At 29.6% G+C, this 19,257-nt stretch overlaps 2 protein-coding genes across 7 annotated transcripts in view; one reads left to right on the forward strand and one right to left on the reverse strand.

Annotated features, from left to right (window-relative positions):
• The window catches only part of LOC144836813 (uncharacterized), a 228,227-nt gene that overhangs the window by 145,573 nt on the left and 63,397 nt on the right, over positions 1 to 19,257 (reverse strand). The window lies entirely within an intron of this gene.
• Positions 1 to 19,257, forward strand: part of LOC144836802 (Kv channel-interacting protein 4-like) — a 141,753-nt gene that overhangs the window by 96,040 nt on the left and 26,456 nt on the right. For 4 of the 6 annotated variants that reach the window (XM_078691663.1, XM_078691664.1, XM_078691665.1 and 1 more), the window contains one exon: positions 14,727 to 14,851. In XM_078691663.1, the coding sequence (XP_078547789.1) occupies positions 14,727 to 14,851 (125 nt within the window). Of the gene's footprint in view, positions 1 to 5,668; positions 5,723 to 9,779; positions 10,343 to 14,726; positions 14,852 to 19,257 lie in introns of those variants that run through there. The other 2 variants (XM_078691666.1, XM_078691667.1) reach the window with 2 other exon arrangements.

A 19,257-nucleotide genomic window follows, 5' to 3' on the forward strand; every position in this document is an offset into this window, starting at 1 on the left:
TTAATTGATATCATTATCAGGTAATTGAAATTATTATCAATAATTGTCTTTGACCTATAGTTACCCTAACAATTCATATATTTTAATAAATGTTCACATATTTGCAACAATCTGAAAGTTTTAGAAGTAATCTTTATTTAATGATTTATCTGTAATCATTGTGATTTTTGTGCATTGATTTTTCAATCATTATTTCTCCATATAAGATTAACCTTCATTTGAACCAAATGTTCCTCTTTATCAAGCGACCAGGTCAGAAGGAAGGCTAGTAGATGACGTTGTGTAGGCCCGTGTGAATAACATTGCTTTATTCATTTTTTAATTTCATTTTTGGAAACCCTCCCTCCACCTGAATTTGTTTGAGGATGTTATGCTAAAGAAATATTGTCTTTATAACTGCTTAAAGATGTATTGTCCCCCTAAAAAATAATTTGTTAAATTTTTGTTGTTGAATATGCCATTTTAATATCACATAATAGTTATTCACTATGACCAAAAACTTGAACCAAAAAAAAACATTTTCCACCAAAAAATGTAATTTAAAGCAAAATATACCTAAATTGTCTGGAAGACCGTGGTTTTTGGTTGAAATTAACCATTTCTTTTGTCTTTTTATAAGTGAAATAATTATTTTTGATGATTTTTTTCCTACAGAAGTGAATAACTTTATTAAAACTGTGAAATTGCCTATTCAAAATCTGATTTTATTAATCTTTATTTTTTCATGTTTTGGGGGACAATACATCTTTAAATATTTTAATGAAATTGTCAATTTTTTCAATCACTTTGATTAAAGCATCAAACATACACACAGATTCAATATCATATACGCAGGTATTGTTGTTATTTGGTAAACAATGAGGTATTGTCCACGATATAGTGGAGTGTCATATTTAGTTTCTTTCATAAATACTGGTTTCTGACTAATTATATTATAGAATTGATTACTTGCGAGATGAGTTAGTGTTAAGTTGTGGTATGAAATGCATAGTGTGTTAGCGATTGGCTATTCTGAAGGACGTTAAGGTGAGAATGAAATGGGTAGTTTTCCATGTTTTTGTGATGGAGAATGATTTATATTGCATAGTATTACTGTGAATCTACTAAAATATTAACTTAAATTTCCTTGCAATATTCCCTTACATTAATATTTGATTATGTTTTGAAATTGTGTTTAGAATAATAATAATAAACAGTAGTAATATTTGTAATTGTTTCTAGTGATTTTATATATATTTTTCATTAAAAATAGTATCATTACTATAATTATACACAATTTTCTCAACAAAGCTGTTGAAAAACCTTTTATTATAGAGGTGACCCACGCCAACTGGGCACTACAAATATATATAAGATACTTAATACTTATTACTATTAAGAGAAAATAATTTGTTTATTTTAATTACATTATAAGAGGACTACCTTATTATATTGCTGGATGTAGAATAACTTTTATCTATCCAGTTTTTATTTGTTTATTTTATTTATTTTATTCGGTTATACACAAAATACAAAAAGTATTATTGCATTTACAAAAATATAAAATAGTATAAATATATAACATTAATAAATATTATTGGCCAATAAGAATACAAAACGTCAAAAAAAAAGAGAGTAAAAACCGACTATGGAGTACTGCAGGCCAACACGGCGCCACCCTACACAGTGAGGCAGGCGACGACTCCGAGATGATCAAGAATTTGTTGAATTTGTTGTCTGTACAAAAACTGGTGATTGAAAATACTAATTGGTTTATTAGTATAGACCGCCTTTGTAGACTTATTCTGTCATTCTATCAACCAAGATCTTAAGTGTACACTAATGGTTAGGCTAATGGTCACGACAACTCAGTTATGCTTTACATATTTACAGCAAAAAATGATTAAGGACCTACACAAGGCCAGATTGTATTAAGTATGATGCTTTTAAGTGACCATACAAGTTTCTACTCATAGTATGGCCTGTTTCTAAAAACGATTTAGACTAAAAACTGTATGAATAAATTACCTCCAATTTCTTGGCAGCAGAAAAAGGACACTTTTTCAATAACTCGGTTAAATGACATTCTGAAAATAATGATTAAAATACTCGATAACGATTGGGTGTTGCAACACTCATAATCGGTTATCTCTGTGCAATTACTTTTGACCTGCCAAAATCACTCTAGTTGGCTTAAAACTCATACTTAAGTCTACCTACAACTCAATATATAATTTTTCTTTTGCTTAAATCTTTATCATTGATCTTGTTATTTCAATTCTCCATTAGTTTAGTAGTATAGTTTATTATCACAGTATAATTATCTATTAGTGACATTTATCAAGCAGACTACAATTCAATCTGATTTAATTATGAAAGCGTGCTTTAAATCCATACTACAGTATTAAATGCAGTTGATGTTGTTTCTAAATTAAAATACCGCCCTCTGTAGTTAAAATATAATGAGATGAGTACCCAAGTTTGTTTATCCAATCACAGAAGCATGTCAATTCACAGTGCATCGTCATGTGTATAATTATAAAAACTGCTGTACTATGTTTAGATTGAGAATATCCCCAACTTATCCCCGGATTGCTTTTCATTGTATGTTTATCCTATGCACATTGAAAGCAAGATGATTTTCTCCCTGTTTGTTGCTTTAAATCTAATTGAATCATAGCAAGTAGTAATATTGATTTCTACGGGTCTTTAAACTTCAGTTATGTGGTATAGCTATGTACAGCTGACAACTAACTGGACGTGTCTGGGACTCATCGTCTACGGATAAAATATTACAAGAATGTTATGTTTGGTTAAACTTATCAATCTTTAGCGAACTTTTGTTGATGTTTGTTCTGTTTTGTAGTGTTATTTGTATTATTGCCTGAGTAAAGAATGAATGTTTTGATCCTATTGTAAACAAATTGGTATCAACCTAACCCTCTAGGAAAGAGGAAACAATAAATAGATAAATATGAACATTCTGTCTTAATTTTGATGAACCAAATATATCTGACTCTTTACTGGTACCTGTTACAAACTATTTCAATAGAAATCTATTTAGGTTATTGGGTAATGTGAATCAGGATTATTAAACAATGTCAAAGTGTGACCTATGTCATACCTCTATACATTCAGAATGTACATTATTGATCTAACCGCAAAGCAATGTTATGACATAATCTTCACATCAGTTGTTTTTAGTGTAATGTTAGAATGGAGGCTATTGATTGGTAAGGAAAACAGCGACATTAGGGTCCCAGCTATGTACATACAAATGTTGACTGACTTGCCTCGTGTGACGTCCATTATACTAATGAATTACAATGTTGTTAATAGCTTTTACATTCATAATTGGGCTAAGAGTTTAAGACATTCCTCTGCACTTCCCTATGTCATAAAATCCATTGGCATCCTAAATACTTCACTAATGTAATGTAGTTTCATGCATTATGTGAATGCCCATTTACTGCACACATACGCCAACATTGGTAATATTCATTGCCATAGCCAAATGTGTTTATTTTGTATTGAACTATCATTACTGTCAAAATTTGTTTTCGAAGTTCTTAAAGTTAGTGAAAATATTATCTAAGTTTGTTATTGTTATTTTCATGTTTGTACCGTACTATTTGTGTGCAATGTTGGACACTGTTATCCCCAGTTGTCAATAAAGAATAATCTAAATATAAATTTACGTAAGGGCAAAATTCGGTAGTAGTAATAATGAATAATAGCAACCTGAATTAAAATGTATTTTTTTATGGTTTTGAATACTTTGTATTAATTATTTATCACTCTTTTGCTAAATATATTAAAAATATTTTATATTTTTAATCCATTCTGTTAGTGGCGGGTTTCTTGCTGTTGAATAATAAAATAAATAAAAATAATAAATATATTACACGCTGTATTTTGATTTTTGTAGGTGTTTTCCCTGAAATATTGTGTCCTAATAGTTTAACAGCTTGAAGCACATTTACAGATTTTACATGAACTGTATAATTCTTCCTTTTATACTCTTTTTTTTTATTATATATTAGTTCATGTACAAATATTCCAAAGAAGTAATTTCAATATTGTCTAAAATTATCACAACAATTTGTAACATAAATTATTATTTGCTGCCCTCTATTTTAATTTAAATCTTACACCTTTTTTATGGCTTAGTTCTTTTTATATGTCTACTGCCCTCAATAGTTACAAAAAGTTTTTGAATACTTTTAATTGGTTAGTTAAATCTGGATTATTCCATTATTAGTGGGTGAATTATTATGTTTATATACAGTATATATATCTACAGTATATCTATATTATAGACAATTTTATGTTGTGGTCTATGAAACACTTTTTGATAACAAATATTTGTATCCGAATATATTACTTAAACTTGTTAATAATATGTATCATATTTAATATTTGATATTTCAATCGTAAACAATATTGTTTTAAGAAAATATATTTTGATCACATTCATTATTCACAACTAGAATAATAGGTGTGTTGTAAAACAAATAATGAATAATTCATGTTCGTTGGTTTTATTTGTACTTTTTAATACAATTAGCTAATGCCATTAATGTATTTTGTATTCCTTAATTTAGAATTTATTATTATGAAAATAAATGCATATTATAAATACATAAAACATGAGTTGTTTAAAATCTAAATTAAAGCTACAAATGTAAATTTTATTTCATATTTACATGTTTTTTTTAGGAAATAATTTCTATATTATGTTAATCATTTTTATCAACTGTATATATATTCAAATTTATTCACACATTCGTAGTAATTTTACTTCAAAATGACGAGTCGCTTATGACTAATGTACAAAGTAATTATATTGTAATAAAACCCGGATGCTCAACTGTTTTCAAGTAACTATATACCAGTTGATTATTATTGTGATTCGTTTGCCAACGTCATTCTTTTAGTACGTAGTTTTAATGTAGTACCAGCATGTTTTGAGAGCCATGTTTATGATTTAATTTAGCCACTTGTAGGAAGAGGCCACTATGAACGTAGGCACGGTAATAGATAGTTGATGATATCATCGGTTTGTCTCTAGAGAGATCCATTGAATAAATCAATGTAGTTTGTGGTACCTGGTTACGCTTCGTTGCAACCTTCAAAATGGGATAATATACCAAGTATATAAAGAGCTGGATTATAAGATATATGGAATAGTATAATAATGATATTATTATAAACGCAACAGCTTTGTGTTTGTATCACACTAAATAATAGATCATTGTTGTTATTGATTAAAGTTCACTTTTTTGCTAGCCACGTGCTAGCAGTGATTTATTCCGTCTTCATTAAGCCCCTTTGTTGACTTTGAAACACAGGGTACTCGATAACCTGTCTCAGCCAGCTTATCATAGTATATTTCTCGAGGCTAAACAATGGTTCAGAATACATCAACTTCATTGGATATGGTTATATCTCTACTAAATGCAAAATTTAGCAGGTTACTCCAAACGGCACAGATCACAGGCAATTCTTTGTGCTGACTCAGTCATTTTGCCTATAACACCAACTTGTTGCAGTCTGTCTACTAGAACCACACTTGGACTGTCCGTTTATTTTAGACCATGTGAAAATACAGTTCGTGTGGATATTTGTTGTCGTGTTATTTACGTCCGATGGTGATGCTTTTATTACAAAGGAGTCTGTTAGTGTTTGTGCCTTAAGATCAACATCATGTTTCTTTTTCGCTGGTGCTGTCAATGGAATAAGGGTAAATATATTTATACATTTTTAAGTACATAAGTACCTCCTTGGTATCATAGGATGCGAAAGGATACCGCCTAGCTACTATGTGGCTCATATCACTTCAAATTGTGTTTGTTCCAAATTCCATACCCAAATTTCTTTCATAGTTGGATTCTGTACGCATATCAACATTAGTCCTGATAAAGGAATAATGTTATCCAAACCTTGACAGTTTTTTTCTGGCTATTTTACTTTAACGTTTTTATGGAGATTTTTTTTTATTTCTAACTCCACCATTTCAGCCATTGATACACCACAACATTGTCATTTTTTCCAATAATTTTTGCCTTTGGATTATTGGACTATTATTGTATATGTTCCATGTTCCACAACATTGTCATTTTTTCCAGTAATGTATATATATTTATATATATATAAGCTTTTTTATAAGTTTGTACAAATGTTTTTCTTGGTGCAATATTTTTTGTATTTCGATGTTTTTTAAGGGGCAACTGACTCTTTGAATTTGTTTTGCTTTAGTTGCCCCTGACCATTGTGCTCTGTTCTGTTCTGTATCTGTGTTTTGGTCGAATAAATAAATGAAATGAAATGAAATATATGTTCCATGTTCTACAACATTGTCATTTTTTCCAGTAATTTGCCTTTGGATTTATATAAATATTATTGTATATATATATTTTCCATGGTAACTATTAGGTTTGTGAAGAGGTTGTAAGTTTAAAGATATTAAATAATTTTAAAATTTCTTCTTTTTTTGCTTTTATATTTTACAAATCTAGGATTGTCATTGATAATTATTTCTGCATTATTGATGCTCTTTTTTCTTGATTTATCTATCTTGTCTTCCTCTCTAACTTGCATTTGGGAATCTTTGTTCTTATTCTTATTCTTTATTGCCAATCAAAACAACAACAACAACAACAACAAACCAAACAAACAACACTAAGGGAACTAAATCCCTATGACAAGAGCCTGTGAATCCTCTTACCAAGTATATAGCATTTCAATAAATATATATCAGAAAATATCCACACAAAAAATATCAAAAAACCATTTTGTTTTTCATTAAATATAGCCTTGAAAAATATTTACCCTTAAAACAAAAGCTTAATAAACATTTACAATGTCCTTCATTTACTAGCCTACATCATTTATGGATCGATTATTAGTTATTGGATTTAGCTTTTCTGTATGCTGGTGGTAATTGTTCACACTGAGCACAAAGCAAGAAATAAGCTTTTTTTTTTAAACTGAATGCTTGTATTTTTCGGTGGCCTTCAATATTCTGCTTAATTTATATATTTTCTTGTTAGATATTTTGTGCTGATACAGCTTGCAATGTTACCAAAGAGTTTAGTATGTTATAAAACTTTATGCTTATTTCATAAAAAAATATGATGACGATATTATTGGGAAACTGAGTGTAGGCCTACTGGGAATTGAACTCGGGTCTTTCTGTATGATAGTCAAGTGTCCTAACCACTCGGCTACCCAACTAAATTATTACGTTTATTACTGTGTATGCTGTGAATATATAGAAATCTAGTAATAAAAGTCTCCAATTTGAATTTTAATGTAAATACAAAATACCTGTAATTTATTATTAACAAACTTGTGATTTTTGTGTTATTAAACATTTCCATATACAGTAGAATAAAATGACTTTGATTTAATTTGCATAAAATATCTAATAACTACAGTAATTCCATCGGGAGATTATATCATCATTATCATTATCATTATTAGTAAATTGGCAATTTAGAAATTAATTGCTTTAATTATTGTTCTTATTAATACAAGGATTACTCAGGAATTCATCAAATTGCATTGCATATCAATTTTCAGTGGTATGTTGGTCGACTCCGCTCACGCAGTTTATCTTATACTCCACCAAGAGAAATATTGCAAATATCGTCACTAAATTTCATTCCTTAAAGATATATTGTCCCCCTGAAAAATATTTTTTTTTTTAAATTTGTTGTTGAATATGTCATTTTAATGTCACATGATACATTGATAGTTATTCACTTTTGACCAAAATCTGGATCGAAAAAAAAGTTATTTAACTGAAAAAATGTAATTTAAAGAAAAAAATACTTAAATTGTCTGTCAAGCAATGAGTTTTTGGTTAAAATTAACCGTTTATTTTGTCTTTTTATAAACAAAATGATTTTTTTTTCTACAGAAGTGAAAAACTTCATTAAAACTGCAAAATGGTCTATTAAAAGTCTGATTTTATTAATCTTCATTTTTCATGTTTTTAGGGGACAATCCAAACCCAAATTTGTTGCAGTTCAAAAGTTCTATGTTCACAAAGTTCACATCAGCTGTTATCATTGAGGCAGTTTTTATTATTTAGTTTTATGGCCAGGGGTATGATTTAATAATAATACATATGTTAAATTACAACTTACATTACTTAATTAATTCAATGAGTGATGAGAAAACATTAATATTTTTTTTCCTCATCCATTTTAATCATTTTGTCAATTTTATTGATGTACATTAAAATATTATATTAAAATGCATCAAACCATCAAAAAAATTCAGATTGAAAATTAAATTAACATTTATTTTAATTAGAAACAAGATGGCTAAGGAGTATCGGTTACCTTTCCTTGTCACATACTCTGTCAATTGCTTAAGTCAAAGTAATTGGTTTCATAATTAGTTTATGTAATTACAACCATTCCTAATTAGGTTTTTCATGTGAAAGGAGGCTAAACTTTTTCTGATTTAAATTTTGAATATTCTCACTGATTTTTTCTTTTCATTTTAAATTGAGGTATAAAAATTTAAATAATATCTCTATTTTACATTGTATGTTATAGTTTCACATTTTTTAAGCAAATTGAAAAATACACAGAGAAAAGCCCACCAAAACGCAACCAACATAGGATAGAATAATGATGATAATAGGACGAAAACAAACTTGTGAATTTTGAGTTGAGGAAGATTTAATAGTGTTTAAAATTTATATTTCTATAATTAACCTTTAAAATAAAATAATCTTTTAACCTTTTAATATAATAATAAATATTTTTTAAAGGCCTAATTATAGAAATATAAATTTTGTGTTTTATATATTATATTATACATTTTAATTTCATTACTTTATTAACCATGAACAAAACAAGCACGAATTTGCGATACTCGGGGTACATCAAAAGAAGCTGTAATGACGTCATAAGAGGGGATGTGATGTCACATACACATCAATAACCTTGCTACCAAATACGGCTATACGGTACCATCTTCGAGACGTGTTATGGCTGCATCCGGTTTTAAATTAAAAAATCCGGCTCTATAGCTTTGAGGACATGTCCCTGTAGTATATTCATGCCAAATCCCAGCTCAATACTACAACGAATAAGCGAGGAGTAGTACTTTATAAATCGCACTTTTTACTCAATAGTGTCCAGATGGAGGAGGAGAAAATGAGTGGGTCCTAGATTCGGGTACCCCGAGTAAAAATAATGAAAATACATAGTCAACCGAGGTCAAACTTTGACCCGGTCACTCCATACAACTATTGTTATTATTGATTAATAATTTCTTTCATTATAAATTATTATATACAGTAGCACCCCTCGTTTGGGACAATTAAGGGTACACCTTCTTCGGTCTTGAAGGTGTCCCCTTTAATAGGAGTTCTAATGCATACAACAGTGTTTTAATAATTTGATTTATTAAATATATTAATTATGAAGACAAATTATTTTATATAAATCATTAGGATTTAATTTTTCATAATATTCAATCTGTTTTCTTACTATTTCTGACCTAAAGTTTAAAGTTTAGTATATGCAAATTAGTAGTGAATATTACTTTAGATTATGAAATTAATTTATGTCAAATTAAAATTCAATTCAAATTTAATAACACTATAAATTATTACTGTAGTGAAAAATAATCCTGAATATTTTAAATCCATAACTATTGATTGTTTGTTTAATCGTTGTGTTATTGATGGATTATATATTTGAATTAATAATTTTATGATTAATATTTAATTGTCATTTGCAAGAACGTGAACAGATTTTAATGCTGAAAAAAAAAATCAGTCATTAATTTCTAACTCCCCCAATTGTTCTATAGAGCTTAATCTGTGCATTAGTCCAATCCATCTAATTTCACGATCAGATCGCACCTCAGCAGTACTCGGAAATATAATCACTGAACGTGAATGAGAATATTTGCATTTTATTCTCGTTGTTATTCTCGTGTAATTCTGCTTGCCGTATCTAAGGTAAGCGCAAAGACTTTAAAGAAGGCAGTAAAGTTCATATAGAAAATTGATTGTTGTCATCATATGGTTACTCTCAACTTGGACCCTAGACAATTGTTTGTGAGATTAGCAGATAAACTACTCCAGTACTTGCTATACACATGGGGAACTTGCATATAATAACATATTACAGCCTGCTACGAAGCTAGCATCAATTACCCAAGCCTACCAAACGGACGACATTCGTACACACCGTGTCAGCACTGTATATATGTATGTGTCTCTACAACCTTAGGCTAGACTTGACTGAATTTTACGTTGGAATTAACGGGACTTGATCCTAAAATCACACACCCAATTTGAACGTGATGGGAATTAAACTGTCAATTCGGAAAGGTAAGATAAATTTGACTGTTTTCACTATGAATGTATCTGATTTCAACCCTGGTGAGTTCAATTCAGGAAAGGTAACGGATATCACACTTGAGATTTCTATTCAAAATTGTTATTCTAATACTTGTGTATAGTATATTATGTAATTATCAGATACTGGGTTCAAATGTCCGCAATAATTAGTAATACGACTTGGCATGTTTTATCTAATTAATTACTGAATCTTTTATCCTGTACTTGCATGGAATTATTATTTTGGTTTGTGTTTACATAAAAGATTGAATCACAAGACAGAAATTTAAATGCACAGTTGCAATAATATATAATTTTACAATGCTATAAATTATATGATCTTCCAATTATTGGTTTTTGCTGTTTTTAAAATATGTTTAAATACAGTACATGTATCTTTCATCCATAACATCTGTATTAATAAACAACTCGCATTACAGGAAGATTTATATAATAGTGTTACTTTAAATTTGTATTTTTCCATAATTAGGCCTTTGAAAATATTTCTATTAAAAGATTATTTATAACTGTCTATTAGTTGTACATATATACAAAAACAGAGTAATTTAAGCCAAATATAAATTCCTCATTCATATTATGTTTTGAAATAATATAATTCATATAATTTTATTATAGACCTATTCGCAATAAATTTATACAGGCCTACTGAAAAGGAATATTATAGACCATATCGTGCATTTAAATTAGCATTGTTCTATGACACATGCCGCGAATATTATACCTTTGAGAACATTAGTTTTTCAAATGCAATGTTAAAGCACACGATTATTCCAAGCCGTGTTAAAAGATTATATTTTGCTTCTAGGGAATAATACATATGATGATAGCCCAGAGGGTGTAAGCCTTTCGACTACAAACCGAATCAAATGCTTTGGAAACAGTGAAATAGTCTGCACCAGGATTACAAATGTGTGCAGTTTATGTTCTATAACATTTTTATGTCTGTTTTGAAGCTTATCTATGGGTGACTGCTTTTTACTGTCAATACACTATAACCTCCTGATTTAAATGGACTATGATGGTATTTTATACAACAAAAATACATTTTATATTAGATATAAAACAAATAATAAGTTAGATTGAAAACTTCATCTGGTTTGTGGGATTAAATTTTAATTTTGTAAAAACACACAATTTCTTAATTCAAATAAGTGCACTGTGTATAATATTAATTTGCGTGTTTTGAATAGCCAGAAATTACTGTAGTTCTCTATTATAAATGTTTATAAGTCCTTTACGAGCAAAACTCTGCTAAAATGCCTTTTAAAACCCATTATGATGTGCGTTTACGACTACTGACGTTAGTCATGACATCTATCTGTGACGTTTTTTAAAGCCTTTGTAATTTCTCAGTTCATATTTAGTTTTACTGCAAATGGAAAATGTTTAATTATAATAATATCTATGTGTATCACAGTATCAATCATTTTATACACAATTTGTGGGTTTGTGTTTCAGTATGAATTTCTAATAATTTATTCAACGATATTTTATGAGAAGTGATCCGTCAATGTACATGGCTTGTAATATCAATTTGTAATCATCAACATGTACGTTTTGAGAGGCTGTTTTCATGCCATAAGCCCAAGTTTGACTCATTTAATGGCCGATTTCCATGCTCTTCTGATCAAAAGCCTACTCCACACTTAAACCCCTTGATGAGTTTGTTTATTTTAACATTTTTACTATATTCTTTACTAGGAAAGATTTTGTAATTGCCTTTATTAATTTGATGCATAATTATTTTGAAATATAAATGCCGCTCCCTGCTGCAAGAAACGTTAATGTAGATAGATTTAATGAAATTCTTTTAACAAAATGTCTGTACGGTAATCAAATCTTAAAACTACTCCCGCTGTAAAATCTCTCATGTAATTACCAAACAATCAACAGCTGTGCCCCCTGCTCTCATCTTTTTACGTCACGCCTGGTAATGGGGCAACGAGTCCATTTATTTCCACATGTGTTGTTAAAGCATATTTAGTTTGTTAAAACAACTAATGTACACTGTCAATTTTAGGACATTTACAGATATCTGATAGCTATCTTATTGTTCATCCAACAACCAGCTACCATATGTTTTGCAATATGAATGGCAGCTGGAGTTGGTGGTATAATTCTGTCAACTTACTGTATATTTTTTTTCTAATTTAAATACTTGTATTTTCTTTAGTTTGGCATGTGTTGACAAATAGAAAGAGTATTTTTTATTATTATGAGGGAGTTAATTGCTCTTAACTCAAAATTGATATTAATTAATTAATTAATTATTAATTAATAATAATGTAGGTGTGAGGAATTTCTGATATTTTGCTATATAGAGGGCCACCAATGCTTAAACCCAATATTGTTTTAAAGTAAATTTATGGAGGGGAAAAGGTGACCGAATCTAAGTATTTTTAATGTTAAGTTCGATCAAACCATACCATTTTCATTCACCAAAACAAAGTGATTTAAACTTTATATCTCTTTTTTTTCTTCTAAAATTGAGTTTTTGTACTCATGTTGTCAGGGGTACCATGCTCATAATTGTGACATTTTTAGAACAACAGCAAATAAGAAAGAAGACAATGTTTTTTTTTCAAAACACATTCAAAACCAAATCTAGTCATGTTTGTTTGTCTTTGTGTTAAATGATGTATGCTGTTTATAGCTGTGAGTTACAAAGTTTATTTTGAAATTCAAATGATTGGATTAAAGCTGCCCTGTCTGTTGCAATTGATTCGGTTTGAACTCTTCGTGACCGAGGTCAAAGCCAACGTGATAATCCTAACATGCAAAAATTCAACATGCTTTTGGAAATTTGTTTTTGCAGTTTTCATTTCTTTATTTCTGTATGAACCTCGCAATATCAGGATTTGCAGTGATAAACTTCAGGAAGCATTGATAAATGAGGCTAAAATATTTTTAAAAAATTAGACTTTTTTTGGGTGAATATTTATGTGAAGTGATTTTTCATAAATTGGATACGTTTGTGCAAAACTATCCGAGACCGCAGGCATATGATCTTTTAATTGCAGAATAATTTACTTTGCAGGTTTTATATTGCATGTACACATGTATTGAATTTTATAGGCTTTTTAGAATGTTGATAAACTATTAAGTAGCTTTGCGCTTGGGAGCCAAGTTAATTGGTCAGATTGTTTACCCTACCTTTTGACGTAGTTGTACTGTATATCATGAATTAATTCCCATGTTATTTTCTTGTGGGACTTGAACCCACAACTTCCATAACACTTAACCTTCTGTTCATATCTTTAGACCACTGAGCTTATGCTCATGGCTATGAATGAGATTGCATTAGCATACTCTTTTATTGTGTCATTTAAATCTTCTATTTTGAGGTTTTTGTATATATATTTTTTTTTAATTTATACTGGGCGACCTCTTCAGTCGAAGATTGGTCTCCCAGAGGGCCCAGTTATAATCAGTGACTGTGATGTACTAATACACCGGGGTAACCCCCTACTCGTCTCGAAAGATGTACTAGGTTCTTTAAAGTGCACACGAGCTAGATGTGTACACTGGACCTACGGTTTATAGTCCTTATCCGAGAAGACTCGTTCTACCACCAGAACCATGGAGTGAGTAAGCCTCGAACCCCTGCCGATGTTATGGCTACGTAAATACGGTTCCACTGTCTTAACCGCTCGGCCACTCACTCACTTGTGGTCCATAATTCAAGATGCACTTTTGTTTATTATACTGCAACAAAAAATCTTTAAATGCTTTGAGTAACTAGCTATTTCCTTCATTATTGTGGCCAAGTAATACTGCATTAGGAAACATCTGGTTTAGAATGTTACCATTACCCATAATGAAGCTGTAAATGTTTTCAAGTTTTATCCTGATTTACAATGTGATTATTGTGCGTGTTCGTGCACATTTATCTGATTTCGGATGTCATTAATTGCAAGTGTTCTTATGATTTCCTATTGTTTACAATAGAGAGGTTTTTTGCAATTATGTGCTGTATATTCTCGCATTGAAAGCAAGGATTATACTAACACACACATGACAATCAAGTAGAGAATGTAAGTGCATCACAAAAAACTGTTAACACTTGTTACATTCGTTGCTTTCGACAAGAGGTTGTAGTATTTAACGATTTATACTTTTTTATTTTCACATTTAATTATTATTACTACACAATTAATTTTAAACAAGGTTGAGATCATGAATACATATACCTGTAAACAAGACTTCATATATACACACAGGGTTTTAAAAAAATGAACGAGAATCCTAGACTTAGTATGATAAATGACAAATATAATGTTAAGTTATTTGCCAGTGCAATTTGAGTGTCAAACTAGCATTTGAAATGCTTATTATTTTGTTTCATATTTTTTAGATAATGAGTTAGAAGATATGGACCTAAGTGCTGCTAGGTATAAACCAGAAGGCCTTGATGAATTATGCAAGACAACCAAGTTTAACAAACAAGAACTTCAGGTCATGTACAGAGGATTCAAAGCAGTAAGTTTACATAGTTCATTTTTATCCCATTTCGTTGTGAAATACTGTATGGCCACTCGTATGGTTCCTGTAACAAAGTAATGCAACTGGTAGCGTTGTTGGACAACGAGGTGAACTCCGGAGTAAAACCTCCTCTACTATCCGAAAGATGCACCATGCTCTTTTAATTGCACATGAGCCATTTGTTTTCTTATTTTGTTTTAAATCTTAATATCTGAGAAGATCTATTCTACCAGTAGCGGATCCAGGATTTTGAAAAAAAATGCCTAAAGATGGTTAAATGAAGGGCTGATGTCCTATCTTTTGCATTACAAATTGCAAAACTCAACTTGCATGTGCCACATATTCAAACTATGCCAGAAAACTATAATAAAAAAAATTATGGCATAAATCCACAATGCAATTTGCATTTCATTACTATTACTACTATTTCGGCAAAACCTCCAACTACCGTCAATGCTTGCATTTGCAGAGGCATTTTTTACGAAATTCTCTTTGGATGGAAAGTTTGAATAATGGACTGCTTTATATCATTTGTACATATTTCACATCCTCTCATTATTCAACACATCCTCTAGATCTGACCTAAAGAGTATAAACAGACTGTATGGCCTTCTTCAGGAATATGTTACAATGCGTTACATACATCATTGTCATTATCAATGTTATATTGCTGTTATTAATTAGTGGCACTCAACTAACTGTGCTGTAATTAAAATAATAGATCATTCTGGAATAATGACCTTCTTACATTCATTAGAGATGTGTTTGTTGTTAAAATGACGAGCATATATATTTCTTTTTGTCTTGTGAGATACACTCACCTTTATTTCCATTTCAGTACATTTACAGAGAAAAAATATCATTGTAAACAGTATTACAAATGTATCTTTGCAACCGAAATTGCTGTTTTTGTTTATTATATGTTTTTTTATATATATATATGTATTTTCATTCTTGTAATTATATTTCTTGTACTTTTCCAACTAAAATATGTGGTATTATTATTAGCAATTGTTTGTTCAATTTAACAATGTTAAACCCAACTACTATCTAGTGAAAATTCCCCATGAAAATCTTACCAACAATATAACTTTCAGGCTCATTTAAATAGTACCATCAAATTCCTATTATATTTTATTATGTATTTGATCCCCGATTTGATCTTTATAGTTCTACGTAATAATTCACTAATTTATGTTGATAAATAGTTATTTAAAGATATATATATATATAATTCAATTTAACATGTCATTAATATTTAGAATGAAATTCATTAATACCAGCAACAATACACTGGAATATGTTTATTTACATTTATTGACATTAAATCGGTATTGCACTTTATACAAAAAAAATACTGTAAAATAAATCAGCAAGAGCATCTAGTTTGTACTAGTTTGTGTCCAAATATGGTAGTGATATGCCCAAATAGTGTAGACAGTGCTTAATATAGTAGGCCCTGCTAGTAAAATCCTTGTCCTTTCTACACAGTAAAATACTAAAGTCGACCATAAAGTGATAAAGAAATATGGATGCGTATACATGACATAGCGTTTTTTTTATGTATGACCTTGTGCAGACCTAAATTATGAGGGTATAAATTGGATCTTGATACAACAATTTTTCAAAATTTAAAATTTAATCAGAATTGAATGATTGGTTTATGCATTAATAAATTTCCTCTATTCATGCCCTTTATAAGTGTTGCTTTTAGTAACTATGCTGGATGAAATAATATTATTTTGTTAAAATTATTCTTTATCTCATTTTTTTCAATCATCTTTGAAGGTTGATTTAATTATCCTTTTACTTCTTCTATAAAATCAAAATATTATCTTGAACCACTGATTCATCAATGCTATACTCTGATAATGTTCGTTTTGTCTAGAATGGGAAGCCATATCACCTGATAGCTTTCATTATATGATAACGAAAAGTAATGTTTAAGCTAAAGATCCTTTATCTGATATTACTTCTAGATAAGGATAGGAAACATGAATGCATTAATAACTACATTAATATGTATGGAAGCCCTTTGTATTAGTTGTGTAATTAGTCAACCTGAGTGTATCTCTGATTGGTTAATTTTGTATCATGTGTTGTTTAGTATTAGTTCTATTGCATGGTAAAGGTCACTCATACCTTACCTATGTATATCTCTCACCTTTTTTATTGTTTTTATTTATATTTTTATATCTGTATATGTTTATGTATGTTTGACTGCAAAAGCGCTTGTAATGTCTTCGGATTGTTGGAGATAATAAAGTTTCTTATGTATATGTCTTAAATTGCTGTATTTCACATTATTCTATGTAAAAATTTTTAGAATTTTGTGAAACGCGAGGCGGGTTACTTTTGCCAACCTATCTGTTGGCTTTTTGAATGACCTTGTCTCCCGTCTAGCTTTTTGGATTCAAGATGGAATCGGCAGATTAATTAAATAAAACTTTACTTTAGAACAGTATGTGTGAATAATAATGAATGTTTTGTATTTATTGAATGGGAAGAATATTTCAAGATTTAAAAGCCTGGCTGTTCTTTTTAAATCGCCTCTGCCCTGTTAATTAGAACAGCCTGTCTTTACTCATGAAATATTCAACTCATAAACTTCATTTTTACACTTTTCGTTTTCTGTTTCATCATTAAACGATAAACGGTCACGAGGCCATTCATAAAAACATGTAATACCTACATTTACGTATGATAAATTGATGTAAATACTTCTTAATAACTCTAAAGGGATATTATAATTGAATTTATTTAATTTTGTTGTCAAGTTCAGCTCTTTAGCAACTTGATTTTGTTTCATAATTTCATTCTGTCTTTGGGAATAATAAAAATAGTAGGAACAGATGATAATGAATGCTGGAGTAAAGATTGGATTGTTTATTGCATAGATTTATATTTTGAACATATAAATATTTTAACTTGGGATCCAAATAAAGTCTCACATTATTTTCATTTACAAAATCAGCAAAAAGAAAAGAAATAGTTAAAACAAAGTGTGAACAAAAATTATTGCGATGCAGAAATCTAAAAATATTAATTCAAAAATATTAAAATTTATTCATTTTTTTAAGATGGGATCAATACTCTCAAGGACTCTAATATTTAAGATTTCAATTCACACAAAATATGAATAATTATTTTAGAAATATCAAATCAAATCAGAATACCAATCATATTAGAACTTGTCAGGGAAACACTAAGTTATGGAAAAAAATTAAATGTTTATACTGTGGATAATTTTTAAATATTCTAATCTGCAAAAAAACATTATTGTAATTATATTGAATTTTGAAAGATCAAATTTATTATTAATGGAAAAATCTCATTCTGAATTCAGCATAAATAAGCATGAATAAGCTACCTGGAAATGTTGACTATATTTTATGGACGAGTAGTGCAGAAAAAAGCGAAAGTAAATTATAATAATTAGACAATTAAAATTGTTTATTCCGTTGAGATGTATATCATCCTTAATAGTTACCATCATCCGATTTTATGACCTAGCCAGATGTAGCGGATCCGGTTCAGTTTTAATACGCCGTCAGTATTCATCATTAAATAAATCCTTGCAGAATCTGTGCTTTCGCATCTAATTACTAACAGTCATTTTTATATTCCATTGTGTTTATGACAGTGTATATAGAAACAGATGAACATTTTTCGTCTTGAAATTTGTCTTCCTTGGTAATTCAGATACATTAAGAATATAATTTAATTTAATGTTTTTAAACATTAAAATGTCTTTAGTGTAGGTGAAGCCTAGATTAAAGATATCAGCAAAAACATGTCGTAGGCTGGGTTGAAGCATCAAAACCCATAACTTTTTCAATTTTCACACAGTCTGCTGGCTGCACTTCAGTTCACGTCCGCGTGTCCCAGCAATCCTCAAAAGAACCATAAAACTGTGTAAATAATAACGGTCCGGCTCGATCATCGTTATTTATTTTCAACTTTAGAGATTTCAAAATTCAACGCAACTTAATGCCACTCAACATCAACTGTAAAACAGGCTTCAAGATACATAAAAAGAACGCAATATAAAACATCATAAAGTAATATAATTACACATTGTAACATAACCACTGTTTTAGTTCAGTTCAGTTTTATTCGGTTCACTCAAAAATACAAAGACAAACATAACATAGAAAAAGCACAAGATAACAATATTATTAGAATGAACCGAGGAGTAACCGAGGAATAACCCAAGAAAGTTTAAAAGAAAACTTATTTCCATTGGGGTCCTCAGACATAAATATAACACTGATACATAAATATGACTGATTTTTTAACACTGATTTTTGCAAGGAGAATTTCTTGTCACGCATAATTAAATAAATCCTTGTGTTGTGCATCCCATAATGTTATTCTTACCTTTATGCTGATACAATTTTATT

This window comes from Antedon bifida, chromosome 3 (genome assembly GCF_963402885.1).
Source record: "Antedon bifida chromosome 3, ecAntBifi1.1, whole genome shotgun sequence".
NCBI lineage: Eukaryota > Metazoa > Echinodermata > Crinoidea > Comatulida > Antedonidae > Antedon > Antedon bifida.